The sequence below is a fragment of the Tachypleus tridentatus genome, chromosome 1 (genome assembly GCF_004210375.1).
Source record: "Tachypleus tridentatus isolate NWPU-2018 chromosome 1, ASM421037v1, whole genome shotgun sequence".
Taxonomy (NCBI): domain Eukaryota; kingdom Metazoa; phylum Arthropoda; class Merostomata; order Xiphosura; family Limulidae; genus Tachypleus; species Tachypleus tridentatus.
Genome location: NC_134825.1, coordinates 38,201,602 through 38,225,820, shown reverse-complemented (window position 1 = coordinate 38,225,820; position 24,219 = coordinate 38,201,602). Strand labels below are relative to the sequence as shown.

General features: G+C 30.7%; 1 protein-coding gene across 6 annotated transcripts in view; it reads right to left on the bottom strand.

Annotated features, from left to right (window-relative positions):
• The window catches only part of LOC143246392 (uncharacterized), a 59,075-nt gene extending 38,637 nt beyond the window's left edge, over nt 1–20,438 (bottom strand). For 4 of the 6 annotated variants that reach the window (XM_076493025.1, XM_076493043.1, XM_076493052.1 and 1 more), the window contains exons 1-11: nt 20,298–20,412; nt 19,634–19,730; nt 17,069–17,244; nt 16,746–16,856; nt 14,877–15,048; nt 13,966–14,095; nt 11,211–11,365; nt 6,434–6,511; nt 3,922–4,074; nt 3,008–3,088; nt 200–354 (exon numbers count right to left, since the gene is read on the bottom strand). In XM_076493025.1, coding sequence (XP_076349140.1) covers nt 200–354; nt 3,008–3,088; nt 3,922–4,074; nt 6,434–6,511; nt 11,211–11,365; nt 13,966–14,095; nt 14,877–15,048; nt 16,746–16,856; nt 17,069–17,139 — 1,106 coding nt within the window. In that variant the 5' untranslated portion in view covers nt 17,140–17,244; nt 19,634–19,730; nt 20,298–20,412. Of the gene's footprint in view, nt 1–199; nt 355–3,007; nt 3,089–3,921; nt 4,075–6,433; nt 6,512–11,210; nt 11,366–13,965; nt 14,096–14,876; nt 15,049–16,745; nt 16,857–17,068; nt 17,245–19,633; nt 19,731–20,297 lie in introns of all 6 variants that reach the window. The other 2 variants (XM_076493033.1, XM_076493072.1) reach the window with 2 other exon arrangements.
• Between the last annotated feature and the right edge of the window lie 3,781 nt (nt 20,439–24,219).

The window sequence follows — 24,219 nt, the reverse complement described above, 5'->3', positions numbered from 1 at the left end:
AAATTATTTGTCATTCATGTAAATAATAAAACCTATAAAACACAATTGGAAATAATAAATACAACTGATCCATTTTAAAAGTTAATGTATTTGGAGTTTCTTACATGTTAGTCTCAATTAAGATTATAAAATAATGATATCAGAATGAAACAATTATTCACATCTACACTATAACATTAATAAAAAATTTACTACATACATGATACTAGCAGCTGAACCCTGTGGAGGTTCGCTATAAAAGTGTCGAGAAGCAACAGTATAAGGAAGATCTGGTGGCATAACTTCATCCCAGTACTGATCTTTAATGAGTTCTGGATGTTCCTGGTGCATCTCATCCACAACCAGGTAAGAAAACTAGAGAAGAAAATAGCATAACATTTGTTTGATAACTGCAAACTAAGATACATATAAAAAACAAGCAAAACAATTTCTACAAATACATATTGCTCTTTCTTCACAGCAACATGCAGTGAAAGTAAAGACTAATATATGAAACCTGTGAAAGAAACTTTAAAACATCCTAGTATAGTTAAAACAGAAAATAACTATGAACAAAAACAAATACAAATTCACATAACTTTAAATATATAAATGTTTATAAAATGTTTTCTTAGTACAACAAAAACAATATGTGGAAAATTAAACTAACATATCAACACTAATACATGCCGAGTGCTGATAACTGAATATTATGTTCCTACACAGTGAATTTCAACTAACTTTATGAGAGCTTTTCAATCTTACAAAAGTATTTAGACAATTCTGAAAATAATTCCCTCTCATCCTTGTTCATTTATTTGTAAAAAATATAAAATGAATTTTGTCATTTAATACTGCCAACTTCAATTTGGTAACTAATATTCTTAGAATACTTCCTAACATGTTTTACAGCTGTTAACCCTTTCACAATGAGTTATGGGTCAACGGCTATGTCTCCATGTTTGTTGACTTGCATTTAAAATTTATTTTATATTTGTTAATAAGTTTGGAATCAAACTGTAATTATAATTTAAACTTTAATATTATATATGAGTTAATTTCTTAAATTAGAAGTAAATATTAAAAGAACACATCTAAATATAGATTTTAGAGAGTCATGCGGTATGTTGAATACTGTGGTGTTTAAAATTAGATGTTTTTAATGCCAAAATACTTAGTTTATAGTTTCATACAAATTAGTAACTCATATTACTGACATTGACAAGCTAGAATATAAAATAAGAACCTCATATCTTTTTATTTTGCTGAGATGTGGCTTACATACAAAATCAAACTCAGTGGCACCATTCACCTCTTTCCATTTTTGGAAACAGTCCCTTATATATACTTATTTCAATATGACATCTGAATAACCAATCAACAGTTTAGAATGTACCCAAAGTGGTTTTCTCAGCCACTTTAATCTATGAAAAGGCTCCCATGATCTTTCAAACCAATATTTTAAGAATGTAGGTTGTGTGTTTATTCTGCTCAGAGTTTCATATTTTTTAAACCTAAATACAACTTAGTTACTAAGCTTATTAAATTAGTGAAAGTCTATGGTATCAGTATAGCTATTTATGATTTTTTGGTTATTCAACTGTATGTATATAAAACAAAAAAAATTGTTTGATATCCTCTACATGCAAAATTTTAAGACTTAGTCAACTACATCCAGCAGCAACTAAGTTCAAAAGTCTTATCTAGAAGAGGTAATTGCTTTATTTCTTTATTGTTTTATATTTTAAGAAAAATAAGTTTAACAATTTATTTCTAAATAGTAATAACCTATATACATATATAATATATAATTGAAATGTAACTCTATATTACAAAATACCAGTCTTGTCTACTAAAACGCTGTCAAGACAAGGAAGACAAAGTCAGTTTTATATTATTGGATACACAGCAAGTGTACATGCACTGCATCAATGCAAGTTGTGTAATGTTAGCTGGGCATGACTTCAAGGTCAATGTAATAAAAAATATATAGCATTATGAGACTTAAGCTATTTAGGACTAAACATTTGTAATTTTGTGTTACAATATGTAGTCATTCAAGTACAAAAAACAAACAAACCATAATTTATATTTACTTCCTAATATTTTTATGATGGTTACGAAGTTGGTCAAGTGACAGATCCCACATAGTTAGGACATAGAAAATAATAAAATATAAAGTTTTGCTGGAAACAAATGTCTGAAATGTATTTAGGAGGTTTTAGAGTTATTGCAACTAACATTTGAAATCTTTGGGATTATATACTATATTATATATATAGTATATGTTATATACTAACATGTAGACAAACTCATGTATATTATACCAAGCCTGTAGTGAAGGCATTAATATAAATTTGTTCTTATGTTTTCATGCACACTCAGAATTTCCAGCAATCAAATGTAGTCATAAATTTTGGAAAAATACTTTCTTTTTGACTGAGACATACATCACTATTTGTTCTAATCTGTAGATATTTTCTTTAAGTTTCTGCACTGTCATTTTTAGAACACTGTGCATTTCTATTTATAATAAATTTAACTCAATCTAAACATTTTTTCTAATTACTGCCTTTTTAGGTCAGTCAATCATGTCTGCAATTTTCTGTCAACAGCAAAATTCAAAAGGGAATATTCAGGAAACTGATGCTTTTTTGTGTGTGTAATGCTTGAAAATAAGGAAATTAGAAAATAATGAGAACTAATTACAATATGTTTTGACATCACTTTTAGTTTCATTGTCCACCTGGTAAAATAACAGTTACAAATTAACCAAATTTCATAATACAGTTTAAAAAAAAGAAAATATAAAATAATCTCTACCTGAAGTGGTTTTTGAATGGCTTGAAGAATAAAGTAAGGTGAATACCTAAATATAAGAAAAAAAACCAAAATATTTCATGTATGAAATGAAAAATAAAATCTAGAAATAAACAAAAATAAAATATTCCAATTTGTGAAAAAGTTTTCCCAAATGTCCTTCTATTATATGCTTGTGTCCTTGTTATCTACCGACAAGAAACTGCACCTGAATATCCCGATCAATAATCCAGTGAAGTTCAAAGTCATCGTCATCTTCACCAAATGGATTAATCAAAACTTCAGCCACCTAAATCAAGTAAAATTTAGGTTTAAGTTTTGTCATTTTAATGTTAATTAAGAAAACAAAAAAAACATTTATTTATACTTGTCAAAAGTTATGGTAATTACCATATCATATTCATAATGAAACTTCATATCAAAATATATTAAAAATAAGAATGTTAAGAGAAGGCCAAAAATGCTGATTAAGATTGCCCCAAATCTTTAAAGAACAACAAAAAAAGAGAAACCCACGTAAAGGTAAAGTTTCATTTATATCAGTGGTGTAACTGCAAAAGATGCTGACCCCATAAAAAGTAACTTTTTCCCAATCATTTTAGTTACAATTCTGGCTGATTAATAGACTTAACAGAATAGTGCTATCACCCTTTAGTTCAAACAAATTAAATGGTATGCCTCTCTCTCCTTATCAACAATTCTTAAAGTTTTCAATACTTAAACATTTTTGCAATCATATTCAATCTAAACAAAATTTTTCTTTTAGTGTTTTTCCTGCTTTCTGTAAACCTCAGTATCAATAACACACACACACAAATAGTTCATTAAACTTCAATTTATATATTTACTAAGTGGTAAAGATTGCAAAATTTTAATACGATTGCATTCTTTAGTTTAACAGAAATATTAAGATTTGCTAAAGCACTGCTTACATAAATCCTATTTAAAATGATCATCTCACTACCACTACAGCTTAAGAAAGTCAACTGTAAGAAACCTTTAACTCTAAGAGTTGTTGATTCTAAATGTATTTGTATAACACAACAATACATATAATGAAATAAAATCAGAAAGTATTTCCTCAACACCTTGTTGAGCATTCAAAAGCTTCAAGAAATTCACCTTAAGCCATCCCATATAAAAGAAGAACTGTAAAAAGTTGAATATAGGAACATAGATGTCAACATGGTGATTATCATAACCCTTCTCTGGATCCAGCATCTGGCTTCCCATTAAAGCAGCCAAAAAGTATGTGTACACTGCCAATGTGACAACCTATTAGTACAAACACCATTTTATATGTTAGAAAATGTGTAGCACATATAACTGCTATGTATTCTTCCCAGTTGTTAAATAGTATTAAATTAAATAGTTGAGAATGTAAATAACATGAAATCTGATAAATATTCTGCCCAACTTTTCCAAACGTAGATCTGAATAAAAGATTTTGTTATGAGCTATAATAACAAGAGGAACAAACAAACACGTAGGAGAAAAATTTTGTAATTACTGACCTTTTGTGGTCATTCACAAGCAAAATCTTTCCCTCTGACTTTATGAACATATTTATGATCAACAATAGCATTGATTTGCTACATAGGCAAATGTAATATTAAATTAATTACTTAATTAAGGAAATAAAACAAAAATGAGCTAAACAAAATCCATGTCTGATTGTAAGTATTAAATTAATTACTTAGTTATTATAGGAAAAAAAAAAAAAAGAGGTAGACAAAATCACATCTAACTTTTGTGTGCTGGCCAATACTATCAGTACAGATATCCATGCTCAGTTCAAAAATCTCTCATATGTGCATGTAACAAGTAAATCACATTCAACAAACAAAAGTGCTGGCTGTATCAAAATGACCTTACAGATCGAGATATCCTGACATAAAAACCCAGCTGCATGAGGTACATAACTATCTATACAACAAAACAGTCACATAAAACACTTTAATATAGTTCTATAAATAGCTTGTGTAACTTATAAAAACATTAAAATGAGTCAACCTTATGAGAATGAAGTTAACCAATTTCATAAACTTTGAAAACTGAGACTTCATTATTATAACTCTGACAAGCTTTGAGGAAGTACAAGAAGTCTGTTACACAAACACAAAAAGACAAAGTTTTAGATATCACATTTTTAATTTATAATAACATCTTGTTTGTTAATTTCCATAGCCTTTATTGAGTCAGTCTGAGTGAAAGGCAATTTGATTGCTAAAGAATAAAAATACTTCTTTTCATCTTAAACTTTAATTTTTGAGGAATATAACCTCTAGAACCTTCTCCAAGTACACCAACAGTATTTCATTGGTAAAATTTCATAACTCATCTCTTATTTTTCTCTATCCTGACAATAATTACAGAGAAATTACAAACATACAGTGAAATGAAAAATACATTTGTGCCTTTGCAATAACTGGAATACTGATCAGAATATTCTGAATTAGTCATCATAACAGTTTCAGCTGTTAACCTGTGCATACTTTCTTTTAAATTTAGGGTTTTATTGCTGTACTTTGTATTTACTGAAGCAATAATCCTTGCATCACAAACAATAAAGCTATTTTGTACTATCCAAATCTTGTGAAATTATATATGCTACATTTTACTGAAGTTTATAAATATATCAGCTTCATTTAATAAATTTTAACACTTTAGCTATTTTTGTCAAGAGGTATGTAACAATAAGATATACACATGAAAAGAATTATCTGTAATATTCAATACACACTTGAGCTGTTTATGCTCTAATAAGAAGCTTAGATGGTATCCCCTCAACCTTAATAAACATCACAAATTTGGGTGTTCAAAAATTTTATGTATATCATAAACAGGTATTTTAAAATAAAAAACATGCCAATTTCTGCAACAGAGCATTCCAAAACGTCTACAATTTATCTGCCTGCCTTTTAAGTAAGCTAGAAGTAGAATAAAAAATTATATTAATGTCAGAGTATCAACACAAACTAAATAATTCTCATCAACTAATGGCTTAAGATGACTAAATTAAATACAAAGCTTCAAAATATATCAAAGGAGAATGTGCTGTCTCTGCTCATTATACACATAACCATCAGCCATGTCAAGTTCATGAGCAAACAATCTGAAAAGTCAAACAGTGTGGTGGCATTTATCCCATCAGTTTGAAAACTTTCAGCAAATCAAGAAGGGTTCCAATTTTAGATTCTTGCTTGTAATTTTGCATATTTTGTGTTTCTACTTGGTGGAAACTGCAGCAGCCTATTTCAGAATATAGAGAAATCTGAAGTGAAGAAATCACTGATGCATTATGTGATACAGAAGAATGGGATTTTAAAATTAAACTAAAACTTGGATTATATAAAAATAGTCATTATTAATTATATTTTGAATATAAGACTGGAAAAGTCACAATATGTATACTGTGACTTAGTTGTACAGAAGGAATTAAAACTTTCTTCTAATTCCATTCAAAATAATTCCAATAACTAGTTAATGTACAGATAATGAATTCTTGTCAACCTAAAAGAAATATCTACTGGATCATTTGTATACAATTGGATGTTATTATTACCATCTAACTTCCACAATAATTAGCACTTAGAAACTAAGAAAGCTATTAAATACAACATTAATTTGTGACCTGAGTGTACACTAAAGGGATACTGATCCAGTCGTAGTTAAACAGGTCTCCACATTTTCCTCGATACTTTGCTATTTCCTGAAAACGTGGAAATAACATCAATACTATCAATTCTTTAAGTAATTTACAAAGATTTCCTAACTGATCTTATATATCCACCTTTGTTTATTAAAAACAAAGAGAATTCATACTTTTAAGTAAAAAATTCTCATGTAACAAAATCTAATGATATTTCAATCACCTGAATATTAATGCACTTGTAACTTTTATATACGTTGTAATTTCAAATTCAAGTAAAAAGTTAAATACTGCTGTAGAATGTTAATATTACTTTATAATTCATTTATTACAAAGTCTTTGCAACAACATATTTCACTGATAAGCAGCTTCATTTACTGTCTTCAGGATTTTCTTTTAATAGAACCAAACTGTGGAATAACTGAAATGCTATGCAAACACTAGAAATACACTACTGTATTCCACTTGTGTTTTATCGTTCATATATTATCAAGCTGTTGTGTTAATTAACATAGCTCTAGTGGACATAAGTATAACTTTGGCAGAACATGTTTTTTTGGTTTTTTTAACTCCAGTTAAAAACAGAAAACTAAATAAAATGATACTTCGAGTTAGAATTGTTATATTAAAGTACAGTTGTTTGTTAATGTGCATAAACTACATGGCCAAAAGTATGTGGACACCTGACCATCACACTCATATGTGCTTGTTGAATATCTCATTCCAAAACCATTGGCATTAATATAGAATTAGTCCCCCCTTTGCTGCTATAACAGCCTCCACTCTTCTGGAAAGGCTTTTCACTAGATTTTAGAACATAGCTGCAGGATTCGCTCCTATTCAGCCACAAAAACATTAGTGAGGTCAGGCACTGATGTTAGGCGAGAAAACTTGGCTCACAGTCAGCATTCCAATCATTCCAAAGGTGTGTGATGGGATTGAGGTTAGGGCTCTGTGCAGGCCAGTCAAGTTCTTCCACACCAATCTTAGCAAACATTGTCTTTATGGACCTTGCTTTGTGGGGCATCATCATGCTGAAACAAAAAAGAGCCTTCCCCAAACTGTTGCCACAAAGATGAAAGCACACAATTCTCTAGAATGCTGTAGTATTAAGATTTCCATCCACTGGAACTAAAGAGCCTAGCCAAAACCATGAAAAACAGCTTTAGACAATTATTCCTCCTCCATAAAACTTTACAGTTGGCACTATGCATTCAGGTAGGTAGTGTTCTCCTGGCTTCTTCCAAACCCAGATTCGTCCATTAGACTGAAAGAAAGTGAAGCATGATTCATCACTCCAGAAAATGCATTTCCACTACTCCAGCCCAGTGAAGGTAGTGTGCTTTACACTGCTCAAGCCAATGCTTGGCATTGCACATGGTTGACCTCAGGCTTTATGAACTTAAAAATCTTTAAATATAAGAGACTGTTTTGGAGCAAAAGCACTTGATTATGAAATCCCAAAATCTGTAAATAGGCCATTCTACTAGTGTTAATAACTTGTAATTTTTAAAATATTTTCCTCAGACGTTATAATTTTCCTATACCGAAAATGTATTTGACAGGCATTTACCTCAATTCAAATGAATAGCTAATCTCATTACTGCTACCCTCTATATGTAAAAAAACGTTTATCATCCATGCCACAAGCCTTCTGCCTCTCCTTCATTGGAAATAATTCATTCCAATGTGTCTCTCACGCAAATTAACATGCAATAACCCTCCACCAGTAAGTGCCACACACTCTCATTACACATGCAACTCCCTCTATTCAATTCTTTCGAAATATCACACAAGTTTTGGCATAAAAATGTATGCACTAGTTTTCAGTGGGAAGGATAGGGGGAAAGTGAGAGGAGGAAAGGATCTATCTGAAATACATTTTTAGTATAGGATATCTTCTAATATGGTAATTCGTGATGACGAGAAAACCCACTTGTAGAGAAAATTATATATTTAAAAACGGCTAGTATGGGTAGAGAAAGCACTAGTATAGGAGTGAGAAGGTTGAAACGTTGTTTGCTCCTCTACTAGTGCTTTCTCTACCCACACCAGCTGTAATTATGAAGCAATTCATTATGAGAATAATCTGCAAGTAATCTCCTGTGACACCTCACCTCAACAGTGCATTGTGTGTACATGGAACATAAGCAAGACGACACTTCTGAACAGTGCTGGTTTAAGGGTTAAGGAATACCTAGTCAGACACAACTTGCCCCAGAAATTTATGACAAGTCATCAGTCTCCAGGTTTATTGTAAACAACAAGCAGCCTGAAATAAAAACCAGGAAAAAGATGTTTCACAGGTTCTATAGCCTGCTGATACAGAAGGTCTTGAACCACCTCTGACAGATGCTGGCTGGTAATAGAAACCATAGGCAAAGGAAAGAAAATGGGTACTTGTTATACAATTATTTTCCCTACTTCCTTTATCACAAGATATACTGATAGAACTCAAATAACCCAATGATCAGTGAAAAAAACAAAACAAAGGAGAAAAATTCACACAATTGAGCTCCAACTAAACCAGAATATATTGGGTAGTTCCTGGTACTGTTGGCATTATGCTGATCTACATCAAGGAAAAGAACAAGATAAAGAATCCCTGAAAAATGGAACAGGTAAGGGATGAGGACTAAGACAGGAAATGAGAAATAAGGACTACTCATGGTTCCAACTGCAACAAACAGGCTACCATAGAAGAAATTGTAGTTTTGAAACACGAATTCCAAGCATAATTCCAGTGTCAGAAATATGGTGAAGTACATACTGCAAAATAAAAGGGGTTACACATAATATCCTGAGATAAGTGGGTAACAAACAAACCTGGAACAATACTGCACAATGACCCAGAAGATTCCAACAACAGAGACCATATGTGTAAGGTGAAAGCCACAGATGACAAATTATCTGATGTGGAGGTAATAAGAGAGAGGCTTCCTCTAAACAAAACTGAGGATTTTGGTGCACAACTTTAGAAAGTAAATGTATAGCATAGAAATATAACAGAAGTGAAGTAAGACTGAGATAAAGGCATGAAAACGAAGCATCAGTAAAATGCAGTGAAAAATCAGGAAGTTCTTCCCAGACTGGTAAAATAGACTACAACTGCTAAGAGTCTAGAAATGGACAGTCAGCTTGATGATATACAAAAGCAAATTGATCCATAGCCTGTGGGGAGGGTGAGGTATGCTGGCATCTTCAAACAATTAATGAACCCTAATATCTAGGTAAGGTTGGAAGTATAAATAACAAGAAAAACCTATTATGAACAAAAAAGGATGGGATCATAGAAAATTGGTAAAAGGGATAAAACTCCACATATCTGAGAAATCTTGTCTGAAACAATTTATTAGGCCTAAATGATTCCATAGACAAGGCATAGGATGATATGACAAAATTCAATAGTGGAAAAAGGCTATCAAATCTTCATTAGACTGAAGGTTCCTTTTGTGTTTGAGAAAGTGAAGCAAGTTCAGGAGAAGGTGGCTAAAACATATAACAATCAATCTCTCAATGATTAATCACAGAATGCTGAGTCACCTCCATCTGCCCTCTGTGAAAAAGAACTTGTAGGAGGTATGATATCTGAAGTAGTAACATTAACCTAAGAATTCATGGGGAATAATAAATGAAATTGTTTGATAGATGAAAGCAAACATGCAAGAGTTAAAAATAAAATCATAAAGACCAGAAAGTGATTTAAAAATAAAGGTGTCAGTTGCACAATCAATAAGGATTAATAAAGAAGAACATTTCAGAAAAATAATTATTTAAGTTATAAAGACAAATACACTAAATCAAAAATTTAAACAAACACTTTTAAATGAGAAATGGTAGTCTGGTACAATTGAATAAAGAGAGTCACATGCATGACACATGTATGTGGTACTCCCTTTGATGGATCGTTGTTACATAATTCACAGAAATCACACATTGGAATGAGTCATTTCCAATGAAGGGGAGGCAGAAGGATTGTGGCATGCAAAATTTGTTTAATATAGAGGGCAGCACCAAATGAGAATATGAGTAGAGGTGATGTAACATATTGAACTACTATTTTTTATTCACATCTAAGATACGAGATACACAAGCCTTAAAGTACGTAGTGTCCCACATGTCTATCTTTTTACTGGCTGAGATAGGTACAAATATACTTGATGTTAATGACTTTTTCTGCATTTTATATCTTTATTTTACACGAGTTTTACTTTTCTGATTGATCAGAATAAATTTTATATCAATAAAGTAAAATACAAACAATTTTTGCATAATAACATATCAGTTTAGTTTTCATTCAAATTACAATAAAGTTATATTTCTGTAAAAGTTTTATTACTGTGCTAACATTTATTTACAGAATAAAGATACATAATGAGCTATTTGTACTATGCCTACCATATGCACAGACTTGCACTTTTTTAGTGTTAAAAGCTACACACAGTCATTGGAAAAGGGATGGACTAGTCTAAAACATATCTTAAACATATAAATTGAAAATAACATATTCAACAGAATATAATATCAGTATTGCAATTACCTTCATACTAATAATTGTGCAACTAACATTTAAATTATGGTATACATGATTTATTGTTCACCTCTATAGATCATTAATAAAATTTCAGCCAATAAAGAGTTAAAAAAAAATAACAAAAAACTCCTTAAAACAGACTATAATCTCTACTCATCAATAAGCATTTAGAAATCCTATATCATTTACAAGTTTGAACATCATGAAACATGTTAAACCACTCACATCAACAAGAGTCTTCAAAGCAAAATCATCTCGAACTCTGCCTTCTTTTCTAGCACGAATACAAATACTAGATGCCCATATTAATGGCATCCAGTATATTGGGTGAGGAGTTTTCAAATGATCTATTACTTCCTTTTCATTAGCAAGCAAAACACCTAGAAATTCAATTAAAATAACAATCAAGCTAAAATACAAACTGGGAAGCAAATGATAAATTAAAAAATTTCAGATACACAAACTTCCAGAATGGCACAAACAAACTGTGATGTGAAAAGTTTAAACTTTTGCATTTACTTTTTTTAAATAAATTTATAACTGAAAACAGTGGCTACAAAACTGATAAAATAAGGTACGCTAAGAAATACTGATCACATTACAACTGATTGAATATAACAAAGATTTTCTTTCACCACATTTGTTCTTATTTTCTTATTCAATTAGATACATGTACAAAAACTAACGAAACACTGCAGTGTGTGAAAATGGCAAGAGCTTATGAAAAATAAAACTTGTTCAAACACTATTAATGCTTAACATATTTACATATATTTTATTCTCAATGCAATAACATGCTACATGTACAGGTTGGGTAATCTTAGATTTTCCATTGTTATCAGCACAGTTACAATTTTCCACATCAAGTTTTGTATCACTCTTTCCAACACTAACCATTAAAACTTAACTATTTTCTCATTAGATATATACATTAATTTTTTTAAATAGTATTCACAGCTGTTTTGTCATATCCTGAAGAAAATGTATTCTATTCTTCATGAAAGTGATACAAAATCAATTTAAATATTATAAAACAACAGCCTATTTTTTTAGTTATTTATGCATTTTATACAATTCGGTATTTTTCTCATTGTTAAATGTACTCTGAACAAACCAAGTTAAATTGAAGTGCCAATAATAAACCATGTTTCTCTGTGTTGAAAAGCAGCAACTATTACATCATTAACAATGTTTTAATCTTTATTATACAAGTTTTGTTGACAGTTAAAAATTAAAACAGTGGTTGATTATGCAGATAAATTCTAATTCAAAAACCTTTACCATAAATCTCTAATTACAAGAATAAATACCTCACACACTCTTGAAAATGAATATTTGTTACTGAGAATAAAACAAACTTTCAATTTGTTCAATTCTCACAAACAAATACACTAATTTAATTGAACTTGAAATTTCAAGATGCCATTCCACAAGTAATAGTACTAATGTCTTTCAATGTCTGAAAACATGAAATAAAGAAATAAAAGCTGAAACAAAAATGTAAATGTTGTTTTTGAAGGAAAAATTTACACAGCTTCATTAAGATGTTTCTTCCAGCAATTAAAAGTTCTTATGTAAAATTTGTCTTGAAAATCATGAATTTTGAAGTCTCAACACAATCATACAGGTGTTTAAGTTTTGTATTTCTACAAGATATGTAACCAGAAATGTACAAAAATAAAATGATCTTACTGACCATAAAAGTAATTTATTCAGTATAAATTACATAAACATAACAATGAAATGTTCTTATATTTAATTCAAGTTACCATGAATTCATCAATGTAATTTAACATAACACAAAAATAAATCAGCAACAGCTGTATGTGCTTTCACATAAAGATACTATATTACCCATAATTAAAACTTCCTCCCAAATTTTTGCCCCCTCAATCAATACTGGTAACTTATGCCACACAAACCACAATTTTCCCAACTTTTTTCACTGTAGTAATGAACTTCAAAGACACTTTGACAATGCAAATCAAACAAGGTGTTTACATTGTATGTGGAAGAACAACATTGCAAGATTTTTTGAGAGTTATGAAGAATGATTACCATATTTACTGCATTAGTGAGCAATGATGTTTATAACAAAATTAGAAATGAACATGTTCTGTTTGCTACCACTTTATAGATATATCTGTTTATAATACAGGTATTATGATATGACCCAATTAATCTCTAATCAATGTCCCCCCCTTTTTGCTGTTTGCAATGCCCCCAGGGTCATTAATTGGAGCCAAAAATGTATGTTGAAAGCTCCAAGTTTATAAACAATGTCCATGCAGTGACTGGAGTAACAACTAAACTATCAAAATATAAAATACATAAAAGTTTTATGTACAGCTAAACAAAAACATTCAAATACTAGTACTTCCCTTGCAGTATGCATTAGGTAAAGCTGACAGTCTTAAATATTGGAAGCAACTGTCACTGATCTATTATTAAAAATTTATTATGAATATCCATAAATGTTTCATTCTCACTCTGATGAAAATACAAAAACACACAAATAATGCTGTAATTTAAAAGTTGTTTGAACTATGTTTCTTTAATAATATTCACAAAAACCATTTTAATCATTAGATTAAGATTACTACAAGTACAAACACAAATAAATGACCTACGTTCAATAAATATGTAGATTTAATTCCTTCCTACTGCTTATTTACAAATGAAATGTACTTAATGATCCTTTATTAAAAATAAGATGATATGCGATTACTTCTTTTCCTACTAAATATCACTACTACAGGTGCAGAAGTCAATTCAAAAGTTTCGATGAAAACAATGTCCTTGTGAGTTTATTAGGAAATTACTACGCATTTTGTTAATTAGTTTCAATACAGTAAAATGTAGACCTTAAGGACTGTAATTAAATAAGTAAACTGTGGTCTCATTTCTTCATGTCAATTGATGATTGTATGCTAAATATGATAAGTAAAAACCATCACAAATATAAAATAGATTTACTAACCAGCTTCCACTAGATGATCTAAAGTGGGAAACCTTTTTTTAACAGCAGGACTAATGCAGGTCAGGGTGATGATAAAAGCTAAATTCACATAACGCATAATAGTTCTCCTCATTAGACGGCCACGTTCATCCTTCCAAGAAACCAGTACAAATAATCTTTATTAAGTTTATATATTTCAATAGTGCAATAGGAAAATTCTTTTCAAAGATAGTGAAAACTCTAGCTTTGTAAAGTAAAAAAATTTATATACCTATTAAATAACTAAGAGGGTACACAAAGAATAAGAAATAAAACTGGAATCTTAATTTATATACTAGCTTATCAGTATTGGCAATTTAAGTTTCTTATTCATTAAACACAGTAAATATTACATTTTATGATACCCACATTACAATCTGAAAAAAAGACGATATACCATGTGAAACAATCAATATTTAGCAATTTTTTTTAAATATTTACATCTGAACTAAACATCAAATAATGTATAATAATAAAAATGGAATTACAAACTAAAATTTGATTCCAAAATTATGAGCACGCTCATAAAATAGCAGTTTAAAATTCAGAATGTAAGTCTACAAAATGTGATGACATGCACTCTGACCTCTACCCATATAGAAAAGGTAATATCCCCTAACACACAGATGTTGCAAAGGGATGAGAGAACCCTTCACACCTTATAACAAAATCAATTATTTCATACCTTATAAAGGCAAAAAAAAACAACAACTTGTTTTTGCTATACTTGAAGCTTACTGACAGATAGCTGTAATCACTATTCTTAACATAACCTAAGTTTAAAACTGTACATTAAACTGTAAATTCAGTTTTTTAAGTAAATACACACTTGATTATTTTGGAATTCTTAACTAAAACAAAACAAAAAAAACAACTTATTCTCTTTTACCCACCTGACCATGAATGAAAGCACTGACATAAAATGCCATATTGTCTGGCCATGGAATACTTGAGAAAGAATCCCACCATCGCTTAATGATCAAAGAAACATAGAACCCCAAAACAAAAGATATAGGAATCAAGTTGGAAAATGTTGCACAATACACAACAATCTTCTCAAAATAGCTAGAAACAAACAAACAAACAAACAATAAATGCTAACATTGACAACATTTGTTGAATAAAGCAAGCAAAAATAATTTAAAAGCTAATAAGGATCCAGTAACAGCTGTACTATGTTATGTATTTAAAGCCCAAAATTTGAAAAGCACAAGTTCCTTTAAAGCTATTTAACAATAATCAATTAACATGTCTATTAAAAATTACCTTTTACAAATTACTGCAAAAAAGAAGTTTCTGGCAAATTTCACAGAATTTTTTTTCCAAATATATGAAATCAAGGACCAACAATCCAAAATCATTTTTAAACAGAAAATGAAGCGTGACATTTTTAAAATTATAAATATATCTAATATTTTTACAAATATACTTTACATGCTAAAAAACTATCACTTCATTCAATGACCAAATAATACACAACACAAAATTTCTAAATGGAATTTTTATTAAGATTACAACAGAGCTTCTGATTTTTCTCACTATAAACAAAAAATGCCATTAATAACATTCAAAATTTCTAATAGTGCAAATCCGTTCTTTATAAGTAACTTATCACCTTCTAATTGAGAACACCCTTATTACATACAAGTTACTTATGCAGTAAATCTAGTATTTATTACATATGACAATACATAGTTATTAAATTCATTGCAATTTTTTGATAATTTTTTCAGCTGTCTTGCCGATACTATCAGACAAATATTCTTAAAATCAAATATTGTGTGTTCAGTACTCTGTCAAATTAACCACACAGTGTTATAATTTGTACAGTGATTTTGAGAAGGATAGTAATAAATGTTATTTACAACTTTCTTCATATTTTTGTCCTTACAAATCTTATAGTGATCATCTAAGTTATAACACGTTAGATTTACATTCACACAAATGAACATAACATACATACAAACTAGTTTTCATTTTCAAGAAACACTGATCACAGCTGTGACACAGTTGTACACTTGATAAATACTTAGTACATGAATCTTCATGATAGTTCATTGGCATATTAATGAATTTGTAGAGTGATTTGCTGTTACCTTACATTATAATATTTTGTAAGATAGGTAGGCATACATGAATGTGGAAATCAGAATTTATTTCGGGTTTGATGCTTTGGCTTATTGGTTTGATGAACCTCATGGCTTACTGTTATCTATACAGAGTGTCCCAAAATGCAAATACCACAAATAAAGTTTAATAGCATTTGTATTGTTTGAGATACCAAGAATGTTTGAAACATCTTATTTCATTTAATTAATAAACCTTTAAATTTCTCAGGTCACTAGCTTTATATCAAGCTAATCCTGAGAACGTTTTCCAACACAGCTGTATGGACGAATAGGACAGCATCACGGATACAAAGTTTCAGTTCCTCAAAATCCCTTGTTTTGTTTTGACAGACTTTTGTTTTAAAAAGCTTTAAAGATAAAGGCCCAATAGGGTGTAATTGGGTGAACTTTTCATGAGTTGTTGTTTTACTCAAAATAGGTCCAGTTCTGAAATCTGCAATAAATATTCATAAATGGTAATGTCAATAATAATAAACACCAATTAAAATTACAACATTTCAGAAGATATTTTGTTTTAAATTTTGTTATCTCAAATAACGAAAATGTGATTCAACTTTGTTTTTGGTATATTTGTTTTGAGACACCCTGTATAAACGGACAAGATTTTTTACAGGTCAGTACTTACAGACTTACCTCTTACTTGAATCATTGAGACTTGTCCGGTAGATAATATTTATTAAATAATACACAAACAAGTACAAGCATAATTCTGGCCATAACAGCTTATAAATGCTTCCTCTCCATCTGAAATATTAATATTAAATAAAAACTGTTTGATTATTTATACAATAGTACAAAGCAAAACTTAAAACTTCACAGATATTTTAACCAAGAAAGCAACTAATAAAGACATTAATGTATAAAAGGAAAGATTTACTATGCCTAATTCTAGTCAGTAATGCATATGCTTCATAAATAAAAATGCAGTTCAAACAGCAGAAGCATATGATTCTTACCTAAAAAGAAGTTTCCAAAAACAACCTAATCCTCGAGAAGTAGCAACTTCTGCAGTGTATGATACAGTCATTGGTTCTTGTGCTGCAAATCTACAAGCAAGTTCCCTCTCAAATTACTTGCACAGAAACTTCATTTTATGACTGTAATCTTGAATATTGTTCTCCACATGAAGATACTGAAAAAAAACATCCCATGAAAATAAGGCAATTAGTGGATAATATGGTAGTTAATGAATAAAAAAGTTAATATATCCTTGCAGGAAAAAAACCTGCTTAAGAAAAAAAAACTGTTTTCTTTACATCTGTATGACAGATATTTCATTAAAGACAAAAATTTTGTACTTGAAACATCATACAGTAAAACAATCAGACACAGTTTACCAAACAATAACAACATATGGACGACAATAGATCATTTATTTTATGAAGGTTAACCCCTGTAATTCACTTTTCATAGAAAAGTAAAACCCTAAATCAATATTTTAATTTTTAAGAAATTATCAGTTATCGTTTCAAACATGTGTGTAAAGAGCCAGTCTCAACAACTTTACAACAGTAACTCTATCCATAAGCTAGTCAACATGTTAGAAAATCAAAATGGTCTTAACTGGTCTTTCTCAACATTAAACCTGTATCCTCATGAAATTCTCTGCAGAACGTAGCATAAAGAAACCAAATACTTTTATCATATGATAATCTAGTGCTTCATAAGATTATCTCTTACCCTTCTTTTCTCAAAAGAAAAACGATAAGATCTTAAACTATCTCCATTTATATAAACCTCCTCTGAATCTTCTCCAATATATCAGATTGTACAAAGTATTCCAAGAGAGGCCTAACTAGTGATTTGTATACAGAAATTCACTTACCTCTTTTGACTGCTAATCACTGTTCATAAATAAATCCTACATTTTTTAAACTTCACTACTGTCAAACAAATGCTGCCTTGAAAGCTTCAGTGACATATCCATCATTATGCCAAGACCCTTTTCTTCAATCACACTACTTAAGTTTATAACTACATTTAACATGCAATCCAAATTAAGATAAGTGTATTATCTTACACTTACTGTAATAATAGGTTAGTTGCTAAGAACCTTTCAGCTAACCAACTGGTTCAAGTCATTCTGTAGTAGTACAAGATCCTAAACAGCTAGAAATACCCAAAGGTTTAATATTAATTGTTAACAAAGTTATCTAATTTATTATTAATATTTAATGACCATGGGAGACCTTTTGGTCCATCTAGACTGTCCAATCCACTATTTTAAACTATTAAAAAAATGAAGTTCTCTTATTTCAAACTCTTACTGGGCTTTTCCTTAAATTTACTGTTTCCACAACTATCCCTTTAGAAATATAAAACTGTCTTCACTGAAGATTACTCATATGCTGCCAAAACTTTATTTGTATCTCTTAATCATACCATTCTTTCCATTAAGAAAAGAAAAAAATTACCTGGCCTAGAAGCCTTATCATTGCTTAAACTTTCCAATTTATTCTAAACAAGTTTAGAATTAATGTGATCATTTTGTTCAACCTTGTTTCCATCTAACAACTGTTCATAATGAGAAATATCAGTTGAATCAGTTAAAAAATGAAAGAAAAGTTGAAGTTAATAACCTAGTTATCCCATACCCAGCAGATATAAACCTTCTTTTATCATCTCTCAAAGGTTTTGTTCCCATCCTAAGACTTTTCTAATTCTTATATGAATTTAATAAAATACTCAATTTTCACCAACCTCTTTACATACACCTTATCTGATTTCCTGTTTCACCAAATTGCTTATCTTGAAATAATCCTCTCAATTTACCTTCACAGAATTTGATTTAAACTTATTAAATGTGTAACACTTTTCTATAATTTTATTCCTTAAACCCTTTGTAAACTAACCTAGTTTTTACTTGGAACAACCTTTTTCTTTTCTTATTTTATACACCCATCAATACATAAAACACAAAATATTAAACACTTAATCCCTGAAGCACTCCACAAGTAACAAGGGCTCAATTTAAGTTCATTAATAACAATTATGCTTTTCTCAATTAACCATCCATCAGTCTAATTTACTGATCTTTCCTAAATCCCACTAATGTGATTTTCTCTGCTAATCTTTCATGTGACACTTCATCAAAAACTTTTAAAAAAATCAAAGTACACCAGGTTAAAATAATTTTCATCAACACAAACCATCCTAAAATAAAAGTTAACAAATTAAGAAGAAAGTATTTCTCTTTAGAAAATCCATCATTAAACAATATGACAATTATTCCTACTCTCTCAGAATATACAAATATTTGAGATGCCACATGGCCATTCAGCCCACTGTGGTCATTTCTAACCCATGAAAAAAATAAAACTTACATAATAAAAGCTTTGTACTCCTAGTTAATTTCTTTGTAAAGGATTTAATTTTTGCACTTCAGGTTTTGGTATATAAATTAAATTACCAATATCAGTCTCACCATAAATTGATAGAAATATTCAAATAACATTTTTAACATCACATCAGTTATTGTGTGATTATTTAATAAAAATGTTTTAAAAAAAGGTTAGTCTTACCACCAATTCCTATTCATGACTAGTTGTATATTCTTGTAAATGGAGATTTATTCAAACTATCCTGAGAGTTTTTCTGGACGATTAATTTCCTTTTCTCCTTAAACAAATCACAAAACATATATAAAATGGATTTTACTTTATACTGCACTCTTTTCAAAAATTAAGCATTACCTTGAACTAAGATTTCACATATTATACAAATTAAATAATTTATAATAAATTCTATGTAGGTTAAATCAAGTTATGGTCTATCACAAGTGCCAGTATTAAGTATTATTATCACTAAAATATTCATGACATACTAAACAATATACTATATATACCCAAGTATCAAGAATTGAACTGTAAAAAAGAAATAAGTAATACAGTAACTAAATTTAACAAAAATATAATGGCAAAATAAGAGGGGAAAAAAAGACGTGACTAACGGGCAATAATAAGAGTTTTCACTTTTACAACAAGAATGGAGTAGCTTAGTTTACCCATAACTGTTTTCAAAATCCTAGTTAATATAAAAATTCACAAATTACATCGCATAAACGTGTGTGTGTAATTAAAACGTTACCATAAACTTGGACTATACTGATTGTATAGAATAATAACACTAAGCTGGTTAACTAAAACTAGTACTAGTAATACTTTTATTAAATATTAATACTAAAACCTTAGCAGAGAGTAGTAAGGCACACTATATTAATACCAATTTCTTAATAAGAAAAATATAACTGATAAAGTAAATCATTTCACTTTCTGAAACGCCCTTCTCAGCCTACTCTGCAGTAGACGATTCTATTCATCTCTTTACCGTATTTCTTTACATATTACAGCATTATCTTACCTTTACTTTCCCAAGAAAAATTTAAGCCTACACCAATATTTAGGTTGAGCAAGTATTGATTACTTTTTCAATATTGTTTTCACAGACATGTGTATCAACACTTTCTCGAGGGAAAATGGAATAAATTATAATAAAAAGAAACAATAATAAATAAATAGTTTTTATTTATTACACTTTAACAAATTCCATGAAAAGTAAATAATAAAATAATTATTTTGCAATTTCAGTGCAAGTACAAGTAAATAAGTCTTTACAAACCACTTTTCCGTCAATAGCATATGCAAAATCTATCAAAAAGAAAATTTTGTGGTAATTAAATAATACTTTAAAATATGTGTGTATTTGTAGCTTTGAAATTTGTGTTTTCGTTTTAGGTTCCTTGATATTTCAGTGGTAGGCCAGGTGGTTAGGGCGCTTGACTCGTACCCTTTCAGTCATGGGAGTGTTATAATTTTACAGTCAATCCCACTATTCGTTGGTAAAAGAGCAACCAACCAGTTTTCTTTTACCAGTTGGTAAAAGAGTTAGCGGTGGATGGTGATGACTATCTGCCTTCACTCTAGTCTTACACCGCTAACGCAGACAGCTCTCGTATAGTTTTGTGCAAAATTCAAAAACAAACAAACAAACAAACAAAAATATCTTAGTGGCAAGTGAGAGGGCTTATGATGCTAAAATTCGGGTCTCGATACCCACGATGAGTAGATCACATATATCTCATTTGTGTAGCTCTTCCCTCAACAACAACCAAAAAGTCTTATCACTTCGCTAAATCTCAAATTTAAGTGCTCATTGTTCTAATAATTTGGTTCATAACGTTGAACAAATTACCATTACCTTCAATATACCGTATACCAATTACTTGTTTGTGGCTCAGCGGTGAACCTTAAAGCTTATAACGCTAAAACATTTGTTGCAATATCTATGGTAGGCACAACACGAATGGTAGTCCCATTGTGTAGCTCTGCGCTCAACAACAAAGAAACAAAATATATCTGATAGTAATCGGGACTTTAGTAAGAGTTGTTTGTTGTTGTTTTCAATTAAGCACAAAGTTACACAATGGGATATCTGTGCTCTGCCCACCACGGGTATTGAAACCCTAATGTTAGCGTTGTAAGCCCGCAGATATACCGCTGAACCACTAGGGGGCAGTTTAGTAAGAGAGAACATCAGTAATATTTTAAAATAATTTGTGTAACAGATAAGTTATAAAAAATACAGTTAAGTGTTAAAGCTTTGTTGAAAATTATGGAATGAAGAAATCACTAGGTAACTAAAATCTAGTAAATCTGAAAATTTAATACATTTATTTAGCGGGCCCGGCATGGTCAAGCGCGTAAGGCGTGCGACTCGTAATCTGAGGATCGCGGGTTCGCGCCCGAGTCGTGCCAAACATGCTCGCCCTCCCAGCCGTGGGGGTGTATAATGTTACGGTCAATCCCACTATTCGTTGGTAAAATAGTAGCCCAAGAGTTGGCGGTGGGTGGTGATGACTAGCTACCTTCCCTCTAGTCTTACACTGCTAAATTAGGGATGGCTAGCACAGATAGTCATCGAGTAGCTTCGTGCGAAATTCCCAAACAAACAAATAAACAAAATTATTTAGCGTGTTTTTCTTTTGGCAAAGCCACAACGGGCTATCTGCTGAGCCCACCGAGGGAAATCGAACCGCTGATTTTAGCATTGTAATTCCGTAGACTTACCGCTGTACTAACGGGGGACTTTTATTTATCGTAAAACTTGATGTATGGTTGCGTTGAAAAATAAAACACATTTTTTTAATAATCAGAGGATTTACGAAACACTGCGCAATTTATATTCATACAGTTTTAAGAAATGATCAGTATTCACACCAAGTTTTTATTTCACTCTGTTAATCTCAACAAAATTATACTTACATCTTATATGTATAGATATATGAATGACAGGGTCACTTTCTTCTTCCAACAATGCTAGACAACATATTAAATTAGGAATAGAAATTGAGATTAAAAAAATATACACACTAGTACTGTGGTGTTTTCAAATACACTAATTTAGAGACCGCAAGATGACAGGAAACTTGCCAGAAAATAAATTGCCAATCAAGATTCTTGAATTTCCTGATTTTGGTGCAAAGGAAGAAGACTGGGAACATCTTTGTTAAAATATATTAAGAATTTGTTTATTTGTTTATTGTTAAGCACAAAGCTACACAATGAGTTAATGTGTTGTTCATTGTGGACATCAAATCCTGATTTTTAGCGTTATAAGTCCTCATACCATTGAGCCACCGTAAGCTAAGTAAATACAGCTAGAAAACTCAATATTATTTATAAGTTGGTAAAAGTTTTCTATAAAATCATTATTTGTAATAACCATTATTATAAACTATATTTTTATTTGTATATTAAAATATATTTGTGTTGAGAAAAAAATTGTGTATGTCAATCTTGTTGGCAAATATCATACATTTGATACATATCAACATTCAATTAACTTCTAAATTGAAATTAAAATTTATAGCTATATGAAATCGTAATAAGTTACATATGTAACATAATAAATCGGAGAGTCATCCGAGATAAATTATAATACGTAACAATTAATTATCCACTTAAGAAAGTTGAAACATTGTTCTCTGCTTTATTAGTAGTGTTAATACCCATACCAGCCGTCCTGAGATACATTTTCACTTCAATTGGGTTTCTTGTTACCACAAGTATCCATCCTTACTTGTATGATACCAAAACCACATTAATAATAGACAAATATGCGAAGTCTGATGTTCTTAGCTTTACTTATCTAGCATTCTTAAATTATTTTATTAAAATTAACTGTTTTAACCGTAAAAGCTTGTTATTTTGTAAAAACACATAAAGAGCGGTATATGTACATGATTCTTCTTATTTGGCCTTTATCTGTTACTTCTAGCCATGTGGACATTTCTTTTATTTAACAACCGTAAGCATAGAATCCTGAGCAAGAGGGAGTAAGAGTTATAGCACTTTTATTTTATTTTTTTAATAGCAAAAGCATTTATGGCTTTGGTTCGCTCGCTAGTTATTCTCATAGGCGGTTTTACCTGTTTGTTTTGGAATTTCGCACAAAGCTACTCTGTGCTAGCCGTCCCTAATTTAGCAGTGTAAGACTAGAGGGAAGGCAGCTAGTCATCACCACCCACCGCCAACTCTTGGGCTACTATTTTACCAACGAATAGTGGGATTGACCGTTCCACTATAACGCCCCCACGGCTGAAAGGACGAGCATGTTTGGCGCGACTGGGATGCGAGCCCTCGACCCTCGGATTACGAGTCGCACGCCTTAACACGCTTGGCCATGCCGGGCCTCCGGTCTTACCTATTGAGCAATTATTCAGTATCTTACATATGGAAGGGCCCCCTTTTAATAAACCTCTGAGATTTCTTATCATTATGGGGCTCCATTTACTGAACTCTGCCTGGGGCTCCAGTATTACTAAGACCGTTCCTGGTTATTCCTTAACCTTTTAAAAAAGTTAGGCCTCCATAACGAAAAGGACCATGATTACCTGACATCTTAAACTCGCATGAACTTTAAAGTAACCTTGAAACTTCATTTGATGGTATATAGTTGGACTACAAGAAGGCGATAAAATCCAGGATTTTATTACAAACAAGGGACAAAGCTCACGTGGCTCGTTGCGTAGCTTTGAACTGGAACAGCTAACAAACGTTACCTAACACTAAACTATTTTAAGTTTGTTATGTTTTTTCTCGGTTGGACT